The 22,815-nt window shown below is 61.5% G+C and overlaps 2 protein-coding genes across 2 annotated transcripts; one reads left to right on the top strand and one right to left on the bottom strand.

Moving 5' to 3' along the window:
* Positions 1-554: 554 nt before the first annotated feature.
* Positions 555-8,425, bottom strand: LMAN2L (lectin, mannose binding 2 like). The gene is made up of 8 exons (XM_082298397.1): positions 8,290-8,425; positions 8,075-8,193; positions 6,929-7,046; positions 6,656-6,738; positions 3,542-3,703; positions 3,318-3,432; positions 2,293-2,412; positions 555-1,770 (listed from the first exon to the last, which is right to left on the bottom strand). The coding sequence occupies exons 1-8, from the start codon at positions 8,417-8,419 to the stop codon at positions 1,628-1,630; spliced, it is 990 nt and encodes a 329-aa protein (XP_082154523.1). The 5' UTR covers positions 8,420-8,425; the 3' UTR covers positions 555-1,627.
* A 1,341-nt stretch (positions 8,426-9,766) lies between these two features.
* Positions 9,767-22,779, top strand: CNNM4 (cyclin and CBS domain divalent metal cation transport mediator 4; the record flags this gene model as incomplete). Its single annotated transcript, XM_082298296.1, has 7 exons — positions 9,767-11,186; positions 16,387-16,530; positions 16,606-16,743; positions 17,645-17,814; positions 19,051-19,150; positions 20,838-21,019; positions 21,647-22,779. The coding sequence occupies 7 exons, from the start codon at positions 9,767-9,769 to the stop codon at positions 21,854-21,856; spliced, it is 2,364 nt and encodes a 787-aa protein (XP_082154422.1). The 3' UTR covers positions 21,857-22,779.
* Between the last annotated feature and the right edge of the window lie 36 nt (positions 22,780-22,815).

The raw sequence follows: 22,815 nt of genomic DNA, 5'->3' as shown, positions 1-22,815 counted from the left end.
CAGCACCGGGGCAACGAGGGACCAAATCGGAAGAGTTCGGACACCACCCGCAGCCCGCCAAAGGTAAAACAAAATAAAATTGGCAAAAATCACATCAAATGCCTTGACTGATCTTTGCTCTCCCAGCGCGTCGCTTTTCCCGCTGTGTCACGATGGGCGCTCGGTTCTGTGAGGTTCCCCTGGCTGACAACGCTGCCTCGGCTCCGTGAGATTCCATTGCCTGCCACTGTTTGGCCCCAGCACCGCCGGGGCACAGATAATTCCCGGCTGTGAGGGTGGGGAGCGGCTGGGATGGAATTCCCAGAGCAGCTGTGGCCTCCCCTGGATCCCTGGAAGTGCCCAAGGCCCGGCTGGAGCACCGTGGGATGGTGGGAGGTGTCCCTGCCCAGGGCAGGGGGTGGCACTGGATGGGCTTTCAGGCCCTCTTCCACCCCAGATTCTGTTTCTGGGCAGCCCCACAACACCAGGACACGGCCCCCAACTCCAGGGAATCCGTCTGGGGCGGGAATGGCCCTTCCAGAGGCCTCCCAGTGACAAGGACCACGGCAGCCACGTCACACACAGCCCTCAACGTTTATTCCAAACTCCGCTCACAGCTCCAGGGAGAGGCACACGCGAGTGGATCCTGCGGATCAGGCAAAAAAGAAGAGGCAAAACACCAGGAAAACTCTCCTTGGGTGCCACAACCCCCGCCTTGGGCACTTGGAAACAGCTCCCACCACCCCGCTGACAGCATGGAAAATCACCCCCAGTCCCCCCCTGGCCCGGGGAGCCACCGAGACCCCCATGGGGACCTGTCCTGGCTGGGAATATCCTGGAAAGCTGCAGGGCTGGGCTCAGCTCTCCCGGATCCTGGCAAGGAGGGCGCTGCCATTTCAACCCCCAAGTCCCCACTGATCCAACCTCTCCCTCTCCTGACCCCTCTGGGCACCCGGTGACCCCGCCGGGGGCGAAGGAGCGGCCGGAGCAATCCCTGTCCCAAGCAGTCCCTGAGGTAGGAATGCCCCCGTCTCCCTGGCGGGCAGCAAGAGGCTCGGGAATGGCCCTGGAGGCTCCCGGGAAGCAGCGAGCTCCGAGGGGGAAGTGCTGCCTGGAGCCAGGACACGACATGCAGGGGACAGCCACATGCTGGGCAGCGGGAAACGGGCAGTGGGAACCCCCAAAGTGAGGAGGGGGCAGCAGCCAGGCAGCTTTTCCAGCTCATCCAGCCAGGAAAACTCATCCCTCTGGGAGAACCTTCAGCATCCGGCTCCTCCCGGCCCAGAGGGGCTCGTCCGGGGAGGGTTCCGAGGGCAGCCGGACGATGGGAACGGCAGGGAGAGCTCGGGGAGTCTCTCCCAGCACTGCCAGCGAGGGGTTCCAGCAGGAATCCAGCGGGGAAGGCAGCTGCAGCCCTCGGCTGGGATGGCACGGTCCCAGTGCCAGCTCCTGCCCACGCTGGGGCTCCCTGGCACAGCCCCAGCTCCGGCCCCGTTCCCGCTCCGACCCGGATCCGGAGTCCCGCAGGGATCCCCGGCTGGGATTTTGGGGGGTGTCCCTACCACGAGGGCCAGTCCCTCACACCCTGGGATGGGTGGGAGTCGGGATGTGGCCGGCAAAGCCCCGGGCCATCCCAGGAATTCCCGAGTCAATAGAAATGTTTCCGGCTCTGCTCCTGCCACTTGTTGTAGACGATGATCCCGATGACGATGGCAAAGACGATGGCGACCAGGGAGAAGAAGACGATCAGGAAGAGGGCCAGGCCGCTCATGGGCTCCAGCGGTGCCTCCACTGCAGGGCAGAGAGAGGGAAACACCCCCTGAGCCCCCGGAGAGCCCCGGAATCCTGGAGGATTCCCTGCTCCGAGGGGGTGAACCACCCCACACCCATGGCTGGGCCCAATGCTCCAGCCCCAAGACCTCACAGTGGGATTTTGGGATGGCACATGATCCCTCTCCCTCCCACATCCCAATCCTGGACTGGCGGTGAGACCCCCATGGTGGAGATCTTTGTGTGACCCCAAAATCGGGGTTTGTTTTTTCTTCCACAGCTCTAATTCCCCTCAAATCCCTGCTGGTCCCACCTTTCCCAGCTCTAATTCCCCTCAAATCCCTGCTGGTCCCACCTTTCCCAGCTCTAATTCCCCTCAAATCCCTGCTGGTCCCACCTTTCCCAGCTCTAATTCCCCTCAAATCCCTGCTGGTCCCACCTTTCCCAGCTCTAATTCCCCTCAAATCCCTGCTGGTCCCACCTTTCCCAGCTCTAATTCCCCTCAAATCCCTGCTGGTCCCACTTTCCCCAGCTCCCACTCACTTCCTGGCAGCTTCAAGTTGTCCACGACGGGCAGGAACACTTCCCTATCCCGCTTTTCCTCCTCCGGCGTCCGCTCCACCGTCAGCTGGTACAGCTTCAGCGAGATGATGTCGTGGTTGTCTGGAAAAGGGAGCAAAAATGTGTCCTAGGGGGTTGGAATTCTGTGGGATGTCATCCTTGGAGAGGAGGTGCTGTTCCCAAGGGGGTCCGTGGCCAGCAGGAATCTTTAAAGCTGCTTAAAAACCCAAATCCAGCCCGAAAGTGGGAGATCATCCAAGTTAAAACCACTTGGAAACCCAAAGGAATGTGCTCCCACCGGCCTCACGTGGGCCTGCTTCCTCCCCAAGCACTGGGAAGGGATTTGGGGAGGGAAAAGGAGCTTTTGTCAGAACCCACAAAGGGCCTGGGATTGATTTTTTGTGTGGGGGCAGAACTGAAACGGGGCTGAAAACCTCTGGAAGTGGGATGGGAGCAGCGTCCGGCTCAGGGCACCCTGAGGAGGGACTGGTGAGGAAAACAAAGGGGTTGTGCTCTGTGAAACCATTCCCTGGAGTGGGAATGCTGCTCCCTCCCTAAAGAACAGCCAGGGGATTGCTCTGGAGCCGGGAAATCCAAAGGGGAACACTCAGGGAGCAGGTGGCTCTTGTGACATTGGTGGCAGTGCCGGCACCTCCTGCCTTTGGGGAATCCCAGCACCGGGGCTGGGACGGGTTTTATTCCACGCTCATCCCGAGGTTTTACTCCTCCCACAGCCTGGGGATCCACGGGAACTCAAGGAAAAGCAGGACAAACCCTCGGTGCCACCCAAACCAGCCTTGGGGCTCCTCAGGGAGCAGATCCCTGCGGGGTGAAGAACTTTGAGATCATCCCCAAATGCTCCTCAGGGGCTCCTCCAAGGCTCCTGCTGGCAGCTCCAGGATCCTTGAAGCAGGGAAAGCTCCTCAAACACTTCTCCAAGGCCCGAGCTGCACCCTCAGCACCCAAAATCCACTTGGGAATCAGCTGTGGAGCGCTTGGGGCCGTACCTGACAGGTCCCCGGTGACAGAAGACGTCCCAAAGTAGTACCCGCGGGGCAGGCGCACGCCGGGCACGTCGATGCAGTCCCTCCACTCGTGTTTGCCGTCGATGTCGATCAGCACCTGCCGAGGCAGCGGCTCCCTGAGCCCCGTGGGGACCCTGGGGAAGGAAGGGAACCCTCTGGAAGGAAGGTTTTCCCCACTCCCCGCTCCTGGATCCGGCAGGACTCACCGTGAGCCTCCTCTTGACGTAGCGGATGACCAGGAAGGTGTCGTGGTTGAGGTTGCGCACCATGGCCGTGCAGCCGCCCAGCTCCGTGGGCCGCCCGTCGCGGTCGTGGTCGTAGGTCAGGGAGCCGTTGTTCACCATGGCCGAGATGTAGGGGAACACGCGCTGCCGGAGGGGGAAAAGGAGGGATCCCGATCCAGCAGGAGCCTCGGGATCCCGGGGAGGCTCCGGAAGCGAGAGCTGCGGCGGCCCCAAAGTCCTTCACCCCACAGGGATCTGCTCAGTGCAACCTCGGCATGATCCCGCTCCATCCCTGATCCCAAAGTCCTTCACCCCACAGGGATCTGCTCAGTGCAACCTCGGCATGATCCCGCTCCATCCCTGATCCCAAAGTCCTTCACCCCACAGGGATCTGCTCAGTGCAACCTCGGCATGATCCTGCTCCATCCCTGATCCCAAAATCCTTCACCCCGCAGGGATCTGCTCAGTGCAACCTCGGCATGATCCCGCTCCATCCCTGATCCCAAAATCCTTCACCCCACAGGGATCCGCTCAGTGCAAGACCAGAATGATCCCAAAGTCCTTCATCCCACAGGGATCTATCTGCTCAGCGCAGCCTCAGCATGATCCTGCTCCATCCCTGATCCCAAAATCCTTCACCCCACAGGGATCTGCTCAGTGCAACCTCGGCATGATCCCGCTCCATCCCTGATCCCAAAATCCTTCATCCCACAGGGATCCGCTCAGTGCAAGACCAGAATGATCCCAAAATCCTTCACCCCACAGGGATCTGCTCAGCACAACACTGGAGTGATCCCAAAGTCCTTCACCCCAGAGGGATCCGCTCAGTGCAAGACCAGAATGATCCCAAAATCCTTCATCCCACAGGGATCTGCTCAGTGCAGCCTCGGCATGATCCTGCTCCATCCCTGATCCCAAACTCCTTCACCCCACAGGGATCTGCTCAAAATAACACTGGAGTGATCCCAAACTCCTTCACCCCACAGGGATCCGCTCAGCACAACCTTGGCTGATCCCGCTCCATCCCTGATCCCAAAGTCCTTCACCCCACAGGGATCCGCTCAGCACAACCTTGGCTGATCTCGCTCCATCCCTGATCCCAAACTTGATCACTCTCCAGGAATCGGCTCAACACAACGCTGCCATGATCCCAAACTCCTTCACCCCCAGGGATCTGCTCAGCACAACCTTGGCATGATCCCAAATTCTGTCACTCTCCAGGAATCTGCTCGACACGATCCTGCTCCGTTCCCATGGACCCCAAACTCCATCGCTCTCCAGGGATCTTGTTCCACACAACCTTGCCATGATCCAACTCCATCCTTGACCACAAATTCCATCACTCTCCGGGAATCTGCTCAACAAAATCCTGCCTCATTGCCACGGATCCCAAACTCCTTCATCCCAAATAATCTGCTCAAGATGACACCGGCACCATCCCGCTCCATCCCTGTGGATCCCAAACTCCTTCATTTCCCAAAATCTGCTCAAGATGACACTGGCACGACCCCGCTCCATCCCTGTGGATCCCAAACCCCAAAACTCTGCTCATAAAACACTGGGATGACCTCGCTCCATCCCTGTGGATCCCAAACCCCAAAACTCTGCTCATAAAACACTGGGATGACCTCGCTCCATCCCTGTGGATCCCAAACTCATTCATCCCAAACAACCACCTCAACGAGACACTGGCATGACCCCGCTCCATCCCTATGGATCCCAAACCCCAAAAATCCGCTCAAAAACCACCGGAATGATCCCAAAGTCTCTCGACCCCGCTCCATCCCTCGGGCTCAGCTCCCAGGGATCCAGAACACAACACCCTTTCCATGCAGTCTCTCCCGGTTTCCCCAGGGATTCCTGGAGCTGGGAGCAGGGAATTCCGAGGGGGAGCGGGACAGGTGGGACAGCAGGAGGCAGTACCTGGTTTCCCGGGCTGTACCTCCTCTTCTGAGCCTGCCCTCCGGAATTAGCGCAAAGCAAGAGAGAGCACAGAGCAACACGGTCACAGAGCAGAGTCCAGCAGGGCCCCACAGCCCGGAAAATCCCCCCTGGAGCGCTCCAGGAGGGATGGGAGCAGCGAGGGGAGCGAGGGGTTAGTGCCAAATCCCGGGATACGGCGCCGTTGGGAGACGCCGCTCGTCGAGCCACAGCCTCGGGAATGAAATCCTTCTTTTTTGTCCTTTTGGAGGTGGGAATGAGCAGCTGGGAACCCCCCCATTGCCACAGCAACAGCTTCTCCCAGGGTCTGACCCCCTTCCAGCTCCGGCTCCCAACATCCTGCTAATTACTTCCTCTAATTAAGAGCCGCCGGGAGTCCCTTTATTCCGGAAAAGCAGAGCTGCCACGCTGCAAATCCCGGGATCCAGCAGCTTGGAAAGGCTTTTCCCAGCACTGAGTGGGAACCAGAGGGTTTGGATGTTGGGCTAAAAAGCTGGGAGTTACTCCAGGTGTGCTCAGAGGTCATGGAATATCCATACTGGGGTGAAATATCCATACTGGGGTAAAATATCCATGGGGTTTTTTAGAGGAAATCAGAATTAGGAGGCTTTGGAGCGCTGAAGTTTCCAGCAATGGATTTCCCAGGGAAGCCGTGGCTGCTCCTGGATCCCTGGAAGTGTCCAAGGCCAGGCTGGAGCACCCTGGCATAGAGGAAGGAGTCCCTGCCCAAGCGGTGGCAGCCATCCCAAGTCTTCTCCAGCTGGATTGATCCAGCCCTGCACCTCCTTTTCCACGGGAATGACACCACCAAAGCCCCAAACACCCCAAAGAACAGGAACGTGAAGACTTTCAGACCTTTCCAAGAGGCAGAGCTGCACCTGGGAGCAGGGAGAGGCTCCTCAGGCTCTACTCCAGCTTTACTCAGACCCTACTCCTGGTGTGGAATTCCCAGGGCGGATGTGGCACCACCAGCTCGGCTCTTCCTGCCCTAAAATCCTCTCCCCACCAAAAGCACCCCCAGCTTTTCCTGCTTTCCCTGACAGAGGAATCAGCCCAACCCTGTGGAAAAGGAATGGGAAGAGGAGGAGGAGGAGAAGGAGCAAGAGGAGCAGGAGTGAGCTCCTGGCTGATCCCATCCCTGTCACCCCCGCTCACCTCCTGCTGCTTCTCCTCGTTGGGATACGTGTCCACAAACACTCCCAGCCCCAGGAAGTTATCCTTGCTCCCAAACACAGGTCCTGGAAGGGAAAAGAGAGCTTGGGATAAAGCTGGGAAGCTCAGGCAAAGGGTTTGTCCCTCGTTATCATGGAATGGGTGAGGAAAAACCTTAAGGACCACCCAATCCCATTTGCAGGGATATTTTCCAGGACTCCAGCTTGCTCCAAGGTGTCCCCCAGGCCCTTTTCTCGAGGCAGGGACGGCGTTTACCCGGCTGCATCCTGTCCTTGGTGTACCAGATGGCAAATCCGTCCCCGTTCAGGTTCTTCTTGCCTTGCCCGTGGATTTTGAAGTGCACCTGCATCTCCCAATCCCGCAGGTAACACGGCTGGGAGAGAGCAGAGAGGGTGGCAAAATTCGGGAATCGCTCCACGCCAGCCCTGCCAGGGCAGCTCCTCGTGCCCCCCCCTGCCCATTCCCTGTTCCCCTCACCCGTCGTTCCCTGTGCTCCCTGTCCTGTACCTGGGATATGAGCAGGGATAATTAATCCCAAAAGTCATCGTTAATCCCAGGGAATTGGTCGTCACCCGAGAATTAAACACCGAGGGAGTGACTCCAACAAAACCAGCTGGGGGGGCTCAGCTGAAGTGTCGCTGACACCCCCGGCCCAAAGCCCCCCATGGGCCCCCCAGCCCTTCCCAGGTCCCACTTTGGGAATCACCTTGGCCCAGACCCTCCAACATCCCCACCCCAGCCCCCCCATGTCCCCAGAAGCCCCCCAAATCACCCCCCCAGTGCTGTGTACCCCGCTCTGCTCTCCTCCGGCCTCTCCCCCTGATCCCGGTGCTCTCCCTGATCCCAATCCCTTCCTGTCCCAATCCCAACCCTCTCTTCCAACTCCACTTCTCCCCAGTTGTCTCCCCAATCCCAACCTTCTCCTGCCCCAATCCTGACCCCCCTTCTCCAGCTCCCCCACAACCCATCCTGATGCCATCCCATCCCGTGGATCCCATCCCATCCCGTGGATCCCATCCCATCCCATCCCGTGGATCCCATCCCATCCCGTGGATCCCATCCCATCCCGTGGATCCCATCCCATCCCGTGGATCCCATCCCGTGGATCCCATCCCGTGGATCCCATCCCATCCCACTCAATGAATCCCATCCCATCCCATCCCGTGGATCCCATCCCATCCCGTGGATCCCATCCCATCCCATCCCATGGATCCCATCCCATGGATCCCATCCCGGTGCACCCCCGGTCCCAGTCCCTTCCTGTCCCAATCCCAACCCTGTCCCCCCTTTCACTCCGGTGCCCCGTCCTGGTCCCCTCACCGACCCTCTTCCCCAGCCACCCCCCGTTCCTATCCCGCGTTCCCCCCGGTCCCGACCCCCTCCCCGGTGCCCCCCGCTCACCACTCGGTTCCACACGGCTCCCTGCTTGCTCTGCACGTCGGGGGTGAGGCGGATGAACTGGGTCATGACCATGGCGTTGCCCAGCAGGTCCCACAGCCCCGAGCTGGCCGAGCCCACACCTGCGGCCCACACGCACCGTCGGTACCGGACACCGTTACCGGGCACCTGGCACGGTCCGCCATCCCCGCCATCGCCCTCACGCTCGCCCCGCTTACCCTGGTACGGTTTGGACAGCGAGTGCTCGCGTTTGAGGTGCTCCTCGGTCTGCTCGGCCCGCGGCCCGCCGAGCCCCAGCGCCACGGCCAGCAGGGCCAGCCCGGCCCGCCACCGGCCCGCCGCCGCCATCTTCCGCCGCCGCGCCGCGGCTCAGCCCCGCGCACCCATTGGCTAGCCCGCCCCGCCGCGCCCGCCCACTGGTGGAGCTGCCAGTGATGATTGGTCAGGTGGGCTGTCTGTCAACTGCGGGTGCGGGAGGGATGATGGGTAGCGTAGTTCTGGCTGCCGGCGCCCCGTGATGGCAGCCGCCATTGAGCTGAGTGACCTCCTTCTCCCGGGTCCTAGGGCCACCCCAGGTCCTAGTGCCCCCCCGGGCCAAATTTTGTCCCCCCCGGGTCCTAGTACTCGCCCCCACGTCCTAATGCCTTCCCCCAGGTCCTAGTGCCCTCAAAATCCTGATGTCCCCCAGGTCCTGGTGCCATCCCAGGTCCTGGTGCCCCCCTCTCCAAAGTCCTAGTGTGCGCCCAGGTCCCATTCCCCCCGCCCAGGTCCTGATTCCCCCCGCTGTTCCCACAGATCCTCTACCCTGATCCCGCACCCCGTCACCAGGTCCCGGTGTCCCCTGTCCCCCCCAGTCCCGTTCCCCGAGGGACACCCCCACAGCCAGGCCACCATCGGCCCCTTTAAGGCGCGGGACGCGCGGGGGCGGAGCCAGGGCTGTGACGTCACAGGGGGCGGAGGGGGCGCGCTCGTGTGGGTGATGTCATCGAGGGGGCGTGGCCACGCGTGAGTTCCCACGGGGGCGTGGTTTGTGGTATGATGTCATAAAGGGGCGTGGTCACAGGGGCTCTTTCAGGGGCGTTGCAGTGTGTGACGTCACAAGGGGCGTGTCCCCGTCTCTGCACCCCACCCCCCCCCGAGGGGAGCGTGGCCGGCCGTGTGACTCCCGCCGCGTGGGCGTGGTCTGCCGGGTGACGTCACCTGGATCGCTTCTTCCTGCTGCGGGGCGGAGCGTGTGACGTCACACCAAGGGCGGGACCTGGGGGTGTGGCCAGACAAATTGTTGGGGCGTGGTCGTGTGTGACGTCACATCTACGGGCGCATCCCCGCGCGGGTCTCCCCAATGAGGCGTTGTCATGGTTACTACACCCGGGGGGCGTGTCTATAAGTGACGTAATCACTGGGGCGTGACCCAAAAATTTACACCGGAAGGGGGCGTGGCCAGAGCGTCTGTCTCGCCTGCGCGGGCGCGTTCTGTATGTGACGTCATCTCTGGGCGTGGCTCCCGTTATCCTCCGGGCGTGCCCACGTTGCCCCGCCCTCTTTGGGCGTGCCCACGCTGACGTCATCCCTTGCGGGCGTGGCCACCGCCGCCCCTCCGGGGGCGCGTCCCCCGTTGGCCGGGGGGGCGTGCCCCGCGCGTGACGTCACGGCGTGGGCGCGTCCCCGTGCGTGACGCTCCCGCCAGTGCCCAACATGGCGGCGGGCGGCGGCGGCGGGAGCCCCGGCGGCGGCTGTGGCGGGACCCCGCTGTCTCCGGCTCCCTTCCTGCCGCCGCTGCTGCTGCTGCTGGCGCTGCCCGGCGGCGCCGTGCCCGCGGCCGACACCGTGGTGCTCGGGCTGCGCTTGGAGGAGAGCACCAAACCGGCGGCAGCGGCGGGGACGGCGGCGGGGGCGGCCCGCGGGCCCATCCGGCTGACGGAGGGCAGCGAGGCCCTGCTGCGGCTCTACGGGCTGGGGCTGGGCCCGCGGGCCGCCGAGCGCGTGGCCTTCGCCGAGCTGCGGCCGGGCGGCAACGCCTCGAGCGGCAACGCCACGTGCCAGGAGCGCTCGCAGGACCTGGTGGTGCGGCCGGGCCCCGCCGAGCCCCGCGACACCTCGGCGCTGCTGCGGGTGCGGGTGCAGCCCCTGCGCAAGGACGAGCGGGCCAAGACCTACGTGCTGTGCTCGCAGCGCCGGCCCGGCCAGCCCTGGCTGCCGCATCAGGGCCCCGACGGGCACGTCGTGGTGCTGGAGGAGAAGAAGTCGCTGCTGCCGCTGTGGTTGCAGGTGATCCTGATCGCGGGGCTGCTGGTGCTGTCGGGGATGTTCAGCGGGCTCAACCTGGGGCTGATGGCGCTGGACCCCATGGAGCTGCGGATCGTGCAGAACTGCGGCACGGACAAGGAGAAGCGCTACGCCCGCAGGATTGAGCCCATCCGTAGGAAAGGGAACTACCTGCTCTGCTCGCTGCTGCTGGGCAACGTGCTGGTCAACACCACCCTCACCATCCTCCTGGATGACCTCATCGGCTCCGGCATCGGCGCCGTGGTGGCCTCCACCATCGGCATCGTCATCTTCGGCGAGATCGTGCCCCAGGCGCTCTGCTCCCGGCACGGGCTGGCCGTGGGCGCCAACACCATCGTGGTCACCAAGTTCTTCATGCTGGTGACGTTCCCGCTGTCCTACCCCATCAGCAAGCTCCTGGACTGCATCCTGGGCCAGGAGATCGGCACCGTCTACAACCGGGAGAAGCTGGTGGAGATGCTGAAGGTGACGGAGCCCTACAACGACCTGGTGAGGGAGGAGCTCAACATGATCCAGGGCGCTCTGGAGCTGCGCACCAAGACGGTGGAGGACGTGATGACCCCGCTGCAGAACTGCTTCATGATCAACAGCGACGCCATCCTGGACTTCAACACCATGTCCGAGATCATGGAGAGCGGCTACACGCGCATCCCGGTCTACGAGGACGAGCGCTCCAACATCATGGACATCCTCTACGTCAAGGACCTGGCCTTCGTGGACCCCGACGACTGCACGCCCCTCAAGACCATCACCAAGTTCTACAACCACCCCGTCCACGTCGTGTTCCACGACACCAAGCTGGATGCCATGCTGGAGGAGTTCAAAAAGGGTGAGAAAGGGGTCACGGGGTTGCTGCTTGCTTCCAGCTGGAAGCAGAATTCCCGGGAGTTTTGCCTTGCAGAGCTGGAGCTGCCCGTGCCAGGGGTCTGCCAAGGGTGGTCACGGATCCCGAGGGAATGAGTGGCGCGTGCCTGTGGTGCTGGGGACGGGCAGGGGCTCACCAAACTAATCCCGACCCAGATTTCCTGGATTTGGAGGCTTTCGCGTGTCGGGAATGTTGCCTTGCTCCTTGTTTTCAGTTTATGGGCCCCGGAGGCCTTTGGAGAAGTGCTGGGAAATCTCTGGGCTCCCCGGTTTGGGTTTGGCTCCCTCCCCCGGGCTTTTCCCTGGCGCTGGGAATGGCCAGGGGCTGCTCGGAGCCGGCTCCGTCCCTGCTCTGCTTCCCGAGAAGCGGCAGCAGGAGGAGGAGTGGGATGCGGGCTCGCTCCGGAGAGCTCCGAGGTGGGATTTGCCCTTCCCAGGCTCCTTTCCCAAGGTTTTTCCAGCCTGCGTCAGGCCGGGATGAAGGAAAGCTCCCGGCTGTGGAGCAGCTGTGCCGGCCGTGACCCCGGGCGCTCCGCGGCTCCCGTTACGCTCCCGGGAGGCTCGGACCGAGAGCCGGCAGCTTTGCAGACCATTCCAGGGGGGCTGTGCCGGCATTTGGGGATTCCTAAAGGATCCCAAGCCCGGCTCCAGCCTGGATGAAGGTTTGGGAGCTGGGAGATCCGAGGCGGGGCTGTGGATCCACCCCAGTTCCCAGAACCAGCGCGGGGAAGCAGAGTCGCTGGTGGGGCTGGAGCGATCCCCGCCGCTGGCAGCGGCTTTCCCTGCGCGGATCCCGATTAAGGGATTTGACCTCCTTCCTTCCTTCCTTCCGGGCTCAAAGCCCGTGCTGTTGTTTTTCCATCTCCGGCTCAGGAGCCGGGAATTTGCGGGGCTGCTTTCGGAGGCGAGCCCCGGCAAATTCCTTGTGGATTCGGCTCCGCGGTGAGGTTCTGCCCTCGCTGCCGCGGTCAGGAGCTGGGTCAGAGGCAGGAGACGCATCCAGAGGGAATAATTAACCGGCCGTGCTGCCGGTTGTGCTAATTGTGGGGTTTGAGCTCTCCCCGGGGCCGCAGGGGTGTCACAGGTGCTGCCCTCGGGGTGACAATTCCCACATCCGGCCTCTTCCCAGCCTTCCCCTCTCGGCTTTGAGTGGGGAACTTCCCTCTGGAGCCGCATTGGGAGAGCTGGGAATGTTCCCCTGGAGAAGGGAGGGATCCAGACAGAGCTCAGAGCCCCTTGCAGGGCCTGAAGGGGCTCCAGGAGAGCTGGAGAGGGACTGGGGACAAGGCATGGAGGGACAGGACCCAGGGAACGGCTTCCCAGTGGGAAAAGGGAGATTGAAATGGGATCTTGGGAAGGAATGAGGGTGGGGAGGGGCTGGGCTGGAATTCCCAGAGCAGCTGTGGCTGCCCCTGGATCCCTGGAAGTGCCCAAGGCCGGCTTGGAGCCCCCTGGGATAAGGAAAGGTGTCCCTGCCCATGGACTGGAGGAGCCCTGAGGTCCCTCCCAACCATTCCAGCATTCCATGGGGAGCTGTGTTGTCCCCCAGGATGGCTCTGGGGACCCCAGTGGGGTTTGGAGCCTCCGGAATCTCCCGTTCCTGGTGGCAGCTCCAGCCCAGGGATCCCTGGAAGTGCCCAAGGCCAGGCTGGAGCACCCTGGGACAGTGGGAGGTGTCCCTGCCCATGGCGTGGGTGGCACTGGACGAGCCCTGAGATCCCTCCCAACCATTCCAGCATTCCACGAACACCCCGTGGGGGACCTCCCCGTCCCTCTGGGCGTTGCTCCCCGTCCCCATTTTGGGGTCCTGGGCTCCGTGTCCCCTCGGCGATCCCGATCCGGCCTCTCCGGTGCCCTTTGCCCGGCGCTTTGGGCTCGCGGGGCTGTGTTTGCTCTGCCACGGCCGCTCCCTGTCCCGCTCATCCCGCAGGGAGCAGCTCCTGACTCACCTGGGCTGGCCCCAGCCCCATCACCTGTCCCCGCCGAGGTCCATACGGGGCCATCAAGGGGGTGAGTGACCCCAACAAGAACCCCGGGGTGGCCTTTCCACCCCTTCGGGCACCACCTTTTCCCAGGGAGGAGAGAAAGGGAGGTGCCCTTCCCGAAAAGGAGCTTTTCCCGGAGTCGCCAGGAGCCTGTGGCTGCTGGCTCTGGAATTTAGGAGTGGAGAGGGTCAGCGAGGGCAGGTTTGGGATGGAGCTGAGTTCCCTGGAAGCCTCGAGGAGGGAGAGCGGCTTGGTTTTGGGGTGAGGCCAGGGAGGTGCCTCAGTTTCCCCAGGCTCAGGGTGCCGCTCCTGTGGCTGCAGTTTTCCACGTGGCTCCTCTCCCTGGAGCAGAATTCCCCGTCCCCCGGGGAGTTTTTCCCGTGGGATTTTGGGACGAACATCAGTGGAGCAGCTGGGGTAGGCTCCAGCGGTTGGAATTCCGCTGGAATGAGCCCCGCTCCGTCCTGCCAGCTCGGCATGAGGCTGGCGAGGCGAGGGGAGCGGGGAATCCAGGGCTGGAAGGTTTTCCTGCCCGCTGGGACCCTTGGCCGCCTTCCCTGGATGTTTTGGCTCCGGGCGCGGGCGGCACCGGGTGTCCCGGAGCGTTCCCGAGGGGAGGATGGGGTCAGCCTGGCCGAGCTGCCAGGGGAGCTGGGAGAAGAGGGATGCTGGGGAATCCCCGATTCCCGGCAGCATTCCCGATTCCCGGCAGCATTCCCGATTCCCGGTGGCGTTCCCGATTCCCGGTGGCGTTCCCAATTCCCGGTGGCGTTCCCAATTCCTGGTGGTGTTCCCGGCAATGTTCCCGATTCCCGGCAATGTTCCCGATTCTTGGTGGTGGTCCTGATTCCCAATGGCATTCCCGATTCCCGGCAGCATTCCCAATTCCCGGTGGTGTTCCCCATGGTGTTCCCGATTCCCGGTGGTGTTCCCGATTCCCGGTGGTGTTCCTGATTCCCAATGGCATTCCCGATTCCCGGCAGTATTCCCAATTCCCGGTGGTGTTCCCCATGGTGTTCCCGATTCCCGGCGGTGTTCCCAATTCCTGGTGGTGTTCCCTGTAATGTTCCCGATTCCCAGTGATGTTCCCGATTCCTGGCAGCATTCCTGATTCCCGATGGCATTCCCAATTCCCGATGGCATTCCCGATTCCCAGCACTGTTCCCAATTCCCGATGGCGTTCCCGATTCCCAGCGGTGTTCCCAATTCCCAGCGGCATTCCCAATTCCCGGTGATGTTCCCAATTCCCAGTGGTGTTCCCAGTGGCATTCCTGATTCCCAGTGGCATTCTCAATTCCCAGTGTTGTTCCCAGTGGCATTCCTGATTCCCGGTGGCATTCCTGATTCCCAGTGGTGTTCCCAGTGGCATTCCCGATTCCCGGTGGCATTCCTGATTCCCAGTGGTGTTCCTAGTGACATTCCCGATTCCCAGTGACATTCCTGATTCCTGGTGACATTCCTGATTCCCAGTGTCATTCCCAATTCCCAGTGTTGTTCCCAGTGACATTCCCGGTGGCATTCCCAATTCCCGGTGGCATTCCCAATTCCCAGTGGTGTTCCCAGTGACATTCCCGATTCCCAGTGACATTCCCGATTCCCGGTGACATTCCTGATTCCCAGTGGCATTCCCAATTCCCAATGGTGTTCCCAGTGGCATTCCCGATTCCTAGTGGCATTCCCGATTCCCGGTGGCATTCCCAATTCCCAGTGGTGTTCCCAGTGGCATTCCCGATTCCCGGTGACATTCCCGATTCCCGGTGGCATTCCTGATTCCCAGTGTCATTCCCAATTCCCAGTGGTGTTCCCAGTGTCATTCCCGATTCCCGGTGACATTCCCGATTCCCGGTGACATTCCCGATTCCCGGTGGCATTCCTGATTCCCAGTGTCATTCCCAATTCCCAGTGTTGTTCCCAGTGACATTCCCGGTGGCATTCCCGATTCCCGGTGGCATTCCCGATTCCCAGTGTCATTCCCAATTCCCAGTGTTGTTCCCAGTGACATTCCCGGTGACATTCCCGATTCCCGGTGGCATTCCCAATTCCCAGTGGTGTTCCCAGTGGCATTCCTGATTCCCGGTGACATTCCTGATTCCCAGTGGCATTCCCAATTCCCAATGGTGTTCCCAGTGGCATTCCCAATTCCTAGTGGCATTCCCGATTCCCGGTGGCATTCCTGATTCCCAGTGTAATTCCCAATTCCCAGTGTTGTTCCCAGTGACATTCCCGGTGGCATTCCCGATTCCCGGTGGCATTCCCGATTCCCGGTGACGTCCTGCCAGCCCGGGGCGCTCCCGCTGACGTGGGGTCACACCCCGGGAGCTCCCAGCCCAATCCCACATCCCAGGGCAGCTCCTTCAGCCTCAGCGGCGCCTCTCGCCGAGCCTTAACGAGCTTAATTAGCGTCATTACCCTGGGAGCGAGCGCCCAGCCCAAGGGCTCGTTTGGATTTTAATGAGTTTATTGCTCCGGGCTGGGACATCCTGGGGCTGTCCTGGGACATCGTGGGGACATCGTGGGGACGTCCTGGGGACATCCTGGGGCCATCTTGGGGACATCTTGGGCCATCCAGGGGCCATTCCTGGGGCCATCCTGGGGCCATCCTGGGGCTGTCCTGGGGACGTCTTGGGGATATCTTGGGGCCATCCTGGGGCCATCCTGGGGCCATTCCTGGGGCCATCCTGGGGACATCCTGGGACCATCCTGGGACATCCTGGGACCATCCTGGGGCCATTCCTGGGGCTGTCCTGGGGACATCTTGGGGCCATCCTGGGGCCATCCTGGGGCTGTCCTGGGGCCGTCGTGGGGCCATCCTGGGGCCATCTTGGGGATATTCCTGGGGCCATCCTGGGGCCATCCTGGGGACATCCAGGGGCCACCCAGGGGACATTCCTGGGGCCATCTTGGGGCCATCCTGGGCCATCCTGGGGCCATCCTGGGGCCATCTTGGGGATATTCCTGGGGCCATCCTGGGGCCATCCTGGGGCCGTCCTGGGGCCATTCCTGGGGCCATCCTGGGGCCATCCTGGGGCCATCCTGGGGCCATCCTGGGGCCATTCCTGGGGCCATCCTGGGGACATCCTGGGGACATCCTGGGGCCATCCTGGGGCCATCCTGGGGCCATCCTGGTGCGCTGGGCAGGGGGGATGGGTCTCCCATTCCAACTCTCCTCCGTGTCCACAGGGAAATCCCACCTGGCCATCGTGCAGAAGGTGAACAACGAGGGCGAGGGCGACCCCTTCTACGAGGTGCTGGGGCTGGTGACGCTCGAGGACGTCATCGAGGAGATCATCAAGTCCGAGATCCTGGACGAGTCCGACACCTACAGTAGGTTCGGGGCTCCCCTGGTGGGTGGGGGTCCCTCCTGGTCCTCCTGGGTCTGACCCCCCCTGCTCCCCGCAGCCGACAACCGCAGCAGGAAGAGGGTGACCAACCAGAAGAACAGACGGGATTTCTCGGCCTTCAAGGACCCTGACAACGAGCTGAAGGTCAAGGTGTCCCCTCAGCTGCTGCTGGCCGCCCACCGCTTCCTGTCCACCGGTCAGTTTGGGTCCCTTTGCCTCAGGGTGCCCTCGGGGAGGAGCTGGAAGAGCTCAGAATGTCCCTGTGTCCCCTTTGGTCACTCCAAGCAACTTGTGCAGGAATTTTTGGGTCTTATCCCAACTTTTTGTTCTGTCCCCCACCCCAGAATGGGAGGGGACGAGGCTGGGCATCAGTGTCCTGGTCCCTCGGGTCTTGTTGGCTTCTTTGGGACCCCTGGGATGGACATCCTGGCCCCTCGGGTGTCCCACAGCATCCCAGGATGGACATTCCAGCCCCAAGGGTCTCCTAAACCATCCCAGGATGGACATTCCAGCCCCTTGGGTCTCATTTGCTTCTTTGGGACCCCTGGAATGGACATCCTGGCCCTTTAGAGTCCTCCAGGATGGGAATTCCAGCCCTTTGGGTGTTCCACACCATCCCAGGATGGGAATTCCAGCCCTTTGGGTGTTCCACACCATCCCAGGATGGGAATTCCAGCCCTTTGGGTGTCCCACACCATCCCAGGATGGGAATTCCAGCCCCTCGGGTCTCCCACACCATCCCAGGGTGGGAATTCCAGCCCCAAGGGTCTCCTAAACCATCCCAGGATGGGAATCCCAGCCCCTTGGGTCTCCCACACCCCACTGGGACCCCCAGGCTGGCCATCCCTGTCCCCCAGGGCTCATTTGCCACGTTGGCATCCCCCAGGATGGGAATCCCAGCTCCTCTCCTCCACCAGGCTCAGCAGGGCCCCCTCCCTCCAGGATGATCGCATTCCCAAGGCTTTGCTGGAGCTGGCACTGGATCCACCCCCCCAGGGGGGTGTGGATGAGGCCCAGCCCATTCCAGACCCCATCCCAAGGGATTCACCTTCACCTGGAGCGATGGAAACCAGCTCTGACCCCTCTCCCTTCTCCAGAGGTGACCCTCTTCACCCCCAACTACATCTCGGAGAAGATCCTGCTGCGGCTCCTCAAATATTCCGACGTCATCCAGGAGCTGAAGTTCGACGAGGAGAACAAGAAATCCCCGCGGCACTTCCTGTACTGCAAGAACAAACCGGCCGACTACTTCATCCTCATCCTGCAGGTGCTGGGAGCGGGCATTCGCCGGCATCCATCCCCCTGGCATGGCAATTCCAGCCCCAAAGGTCTCCCACACCATCCCAGGATGGACATTCTGGCCCTTTGGGTGTCCCACACCATCCCAGGATGGACATTCTGGCCCTTTGGGTGTCCCACACCATCCCAGGATGGACATTCCGGCCCTTTGGGTGTCCCACACCATCCCAGGATGGACATTCTGGCCCTTTGGGTGTCCCACACCATCCCAGGATGGACATTCCAGCCCCAAGGGTCTCCCACACCGTCCCAGGATGGACATTCCAGTCCTTTGGGTGTCCCACACCATCCCAGGATGGACATTCCGGCCCTTTGGGTGTCCCACACCATCCCAGGATGGACATTCCAGTCCTTTGGGTGTCCCACACCATCCCAGGATGGACATTCCAGCCCTTTGGAGTCCCCCAGGATGGACATTCCAGCCCCAAGGGTCTCCTAAACCATCCCAGGATGGGAATTCCAACCCTTTGGGTCTCCCACACCGTCCCAGGATGGGAATTCCAACCCTTTGGGTCTCTCACACCATCCCAGGATGGGAATTCCAACCCTTTGGGTCTCTCACACCATCCCAGGATGGGAATTCCAGCCCTTTGGGTCTCCCACACCATCCCAGGATGGACATTCCATCCCCAAGGGTCTCCTAAACCATCCCAGGATGGGAATTCCAACCCTTTGGGTCTCCCACAGCATCCCAGGATGGACATTCCAGCCCCTTGGGTCTCCTAAACCATCCCAGAACGGACATTCCAGCCCTTTGGGTGTCCCACACCATCCCAGGATGGACATTCCAGCCCCAAGGGTCTCCTACACCATCCCAGGATGGACATTCCATCCCCAAGGGTCTCCTAAACCATCCCAGGATGGACATTCCAGCCCTTTGGGTGTCCCACACCATCCCAGGATGGACATTCCAGCCCTTTGGGTGTCCCACACCATCCCAGGATGGGAATTCCAGCCCCTTGGGTCTCCCACACCATCCCAGGATGGGAATTCCAGCCCCTTGGGTCTCCCACACCATCCCAGGATGGGAATTCCACCCCTTTGGGTCTCCCACACCATCCCAGGATGGACATCCCGGCCCTTTGGAGTCCTCCAGGATGGACATCCCACCCCTTTGGGTGTCCCACGCCGCAGGGAAGGCCGTGGGACAGGGATCTCATCCCTAGGGATGTGGATTTGGATCGACGTCGTCTCTCCCCGGCAGGGCAAGGTGGAGGTGGAGGCTGGCAAGGAGTGCATGAAGTTCGAGGCGGGAGCATTTTCCTACTACGGAGTGATGGCCCTGAGCCCCGCTCCCGGATCTGGTGAGCGCCCCCAGACCCTCCCCGGGTCGGGAACGGGAGATTCCGGAGGTTCCGAACCCCCCTCAGTGTCCTGGGGGACGGCACAGCTCCCCACGGAATCCTGGAATGCTTGGGACCACCCAGTCCCACCCCTACACCTCCCACTGTCCCAGGGGATCCAAGCTGGCCTTGGGCACTTCCAGGGATCCAGGAACAGCCACAGCTGCTCTGGGAATTCCAGCCCAGCCCCTCCCCACCCTCATTCCTTCCCAAGATCCCATTTCAATCTCCCCTTTCCCACTGGAAGCCGTTCCCTGTGTCCTGTCCCTCCAGCCCTTGTCCCCAGTCCCTCTCCAGCTCTCCTGGAGCCCCTTCAGGCCCTGCAAGGGGCTCTGAGCTCTCCTCTGGGCAACCTCGCCACCCTCACAGTCAAAAATCCCACCCCAAAATCCCATCCGAAGCAGCCCACGGGATCCTGGAATGGTTTGGGGTGGAAGGGACCTTAAATCCCATCCCACCGAATCCCCTTCCATCGCCTTCCCCTGTCCCAGGGCGCTCCAGCCCGGCCTGGGGCACTCCCAGGGATCCAGGGATGGCCACAACCCCTCTGGGAATTCCCTCCCAGCCAGGAATTCCTTCCCAAAATCCCATCTAAACCAGCCCACGGAATCCTGGAATGCTTTGGGTTGGGAGGGACCTTAAATCCCACCCCGTTCCCACCCCTATCCCAGGGGGCTCCAAGCTGGCCTTGGGCACTGCCAGGGATCCAGGGGCAGCCACAGCTGCTCCTCTGGGAATTCCAGCCCAGCCAGGAATTCCTTCCCAAAATCCCACCTATCCCTGCCCTCTGGGAATCCATTCCCTCCTCCTGGCCTTGCCCTCTGCCTGTGCCCCCAGCCCCAATTCCAGCCCCAGTTCCAGGGTCCCTCTTTGCCCGGTGACGGGCGCTGGGCCATCCTCGCTGCCACCCCCAGGGTTGTGTCCCTCGTGTCCCCTCCAGGCCGTGCCAGCTCCTGGTGCCCACCCCGGTGCCTCTGGAGGATGGAAAACTGTCCCAGCATCACCCTTACCTCACAGAGATCCTAAACCTAAACCTAAAGGGATTCCAGAAACCCATTCTGCCTTTAGAACAGGGTGGGAAATGGGAATTAGGGGCAGGTTCTTAGGAGGGCTGAGCCAATGGGATCGGGAAGGTTGGGTGGATGATCCCGGTGTTTTTTACCCCGCAGAGATCTTAAACCTAAACCTAAACCTCCATGAAGGAATTCCAGAAACCCATTCTGCCTTTAGAACAGGGCAGGAAATGGGAATTAGGGCAGGCTCTTAGGAGGGCTGAGCCAACGGGATCAGGAAGGTTGGGTGGATGATCCTGGTGTTTTTTACTCCGCAGAGATCCTAAACCTAAACCTCCCCATTCTGCCTTTAGAACGGGGTGGAAAGTGGGAATTAGGGGTGGGCTCTTAGGAGGGCTGAGCCTTGGGGAGAACCAACGGGATCGGGAAGGTTGGGTGGATGATCCTGACCCTTCTTACACCGCAGAGGTCCTAAACCTAAACCTAAACCTAAACCTCCACAAGGGAGCTCCATAAACCCATTCTGCCTTTAGAACAGAGTGGAAAGTGGGAATTAGGGGCGGGCTCTTAGGAGGGCTGAGCCAACGGGATCGGGAAGGTTGGGTGGATGATCCCAGCCCCCCCTTACTCCACAGAGATCCGCTCTCCGTCCCACGTGAGCGGCCTGAACCGCTCGGCCTCGCTGAGCTACCACGAGCGCTCCGAGTCGGGCTCGTCGCCGGTCAGCGGCAGCAACAACCAGCTCAACTCGGCCGGCGGCGCCCAGTACGTGGCCGACTTCAGCGTCCGCGCCCTCACCGACCTCCAGTTCGTCAAGGTGAGCCTTCCCATCCTCGTTAACTCGATCAGAGTTGGAGAATTAACCCCGATTTCCAAACTCAGAACGGGGGTGAGGAACCCGCCAACCAACGCGTCCAGCTTGGGTGGAGCCTTTGGAGTGCCCAGGGTGATCCTTTGGAGGCTGTGCAAATAAATCCCTGCTTTTCTTCTCCTAACCTTGTCCAGGAAGCCGCTGCAAGGCACCAGAAGGGCCTTCAAGGTTCTTTTTGGGCACTCCGAGCCCCTCAGAGGCTACACCCAAATTGGACCAACTTTTATGGGTTTGGTCCATTTGCATATCGGGGGTTAATCCTCCGATTACAGCTTCAGGTAATGAGGTCATTACCCCAAATTCTTTGCCCCCTTAACCCGCTTTGTGTACGGATTTCAAAGCCTGGGACCGTGAGGTGTCCTTGAGCTTCAGGCCTAGAGAGGGTTTGTTGTATCTGAGCACAACGGGAGAACAGCAGCCACCAGTCCCTACGGACTTTTACCAAACCACCAAAGAATTACAAGATATAAAAAAAACCCCAGAAAAGCTAAAATCCTAAAGCACCACCACGAGGCCGAGGAAAACCCCTGGATCAGCCTCCCTGACCTCATCCCCGCTGTTTTCCCGGTGCAGATCACGCGGCAGGAATACCAGAACGGCCTGATGGCCTCGCGCATGGACAGTTGTCCCCAGTCCCCCGACAGCAACGCCCCCAAACCGGAGCCGGGCATCCCGGAGAAACCGGAGCCCGCGGCGCCCGCGGACGAGACCACGAGTCTGCTGAACGAGAGGAACTGCCTGAGCCGCCGGAGCAACCACAGTGCCCTGGAAAACTCCATCTGACCCCGGCCCCGCCGGCGCGCTCCGGACGGACGGCGCGTGCCCGGTGCAGGGACCCTTTATCCCGGTAGGAACGGCTCCGTGCCGGACGAGCCGGGATGAGCCAGAGGAGGCGGCGGCGTGGCGGGGAACGGAGGAGGAGCTGGGATTTGCTGCTGCTGCTGCTGCTTTCCAGACTGGCTTGTTTTGGAATTAATGGAAGCGGCGCGGGCGGCGCGATCTCCGCCGGCACCGCGCCGACGGCTCAGGGAGCTTCAGGTCTCGTTTGCCGCCTTGGGGAGCCCCCCGGGATGGACATCCCAACCCTTCCAGGAGACCCCAGGATGGACATCCCAACCCTTCCAGGAGTCCCTCTGGGATGGACATCCCAACCCTTCCAGGAACCCTCTGGGATGGACATCCCAACCCTTCCAGGAACCCTCTGGGATGGACATCCCAACCCTTCCAGGAGACCCTCTGGGATGGACATCCCAACCCTTCCAGGAATGCCCAGGGATGGACATCCCAACCCTTCCAGGAGACCCCGGGATGGACATCCCAACCCTTCCAGGAGACCCCCAGGGATGGACATCCCAACCCTTCCAGGAAACCCCCGGGATGGACATCCCAACCCTTCCAGGAACCCCCAGGGATGGACATCCCAACCCTTCCAGGAGTCCCTCTGGGATGGACATCCCAACCCTTCCAGGAGACCCTGGGATGGACATCCCAACCCTTCCAGGAGACCCCAGGATGGACATCCCAACCCTTCCAGGAGACCCAGGGATGGACATCCCAACCCTTCCAGGAACCCCCAGGGATGGACATCCCAACCCTTCCAGGAACCCCCAGGGATGGACATCCCAACCCTTCCAGGAGACCCCCAGGGATGGACATCCCAACCCTTCCAGGAGACCCCAGGGATGGACATCCCAACCCTTCCAGGAGACCCCAGGGATGGACATCCCAACCCTTCCAGGAGA

Source organism: Coloeus monedula (assembly GCF_965178545.1).
Source record: "Coloeus monedula genome assembly, chromosome: 28".
NCBI classification, from domain to species: Eukaryota; Metazoa; Chordata; class Aves; order Passeriformes; family Corvidae; genus Coloeus; species Coloeus monedula.
Note: the sequence above shows the minus strand (reverse complement) of the source record. Positions and strands in the feature narration are given on the sequence as shown.

What these genes read in the sequence shown, in the direction of transcription:
- LMAN2L (XM_082298397.1), bottom strand. Translation starts at nt 8,419, where the DNA reads ATGGCGGCGGCGGGCCGGTGGCGGGCCGGGCTGGCCCTGCTGGCCGTG. An exon ending in CAAGGACAGGATGCAGCCGG is followed by an intron (nt 6,739 to 6,928) that starts GTAAACGCCGTC and finishes TTTCCCTTCCAG; the next exon opens with GACCTGTGTTTGGGAGCAAG. An exon ending in TGTCACCGGGGACCTGTCAG is followed by an intron (nt 2,413 to 3,317) that starts GTACGGCCCCAA and finishes TCCCTTTTCCAG; the next exon opens with ACAACCACGACATCATCTCG.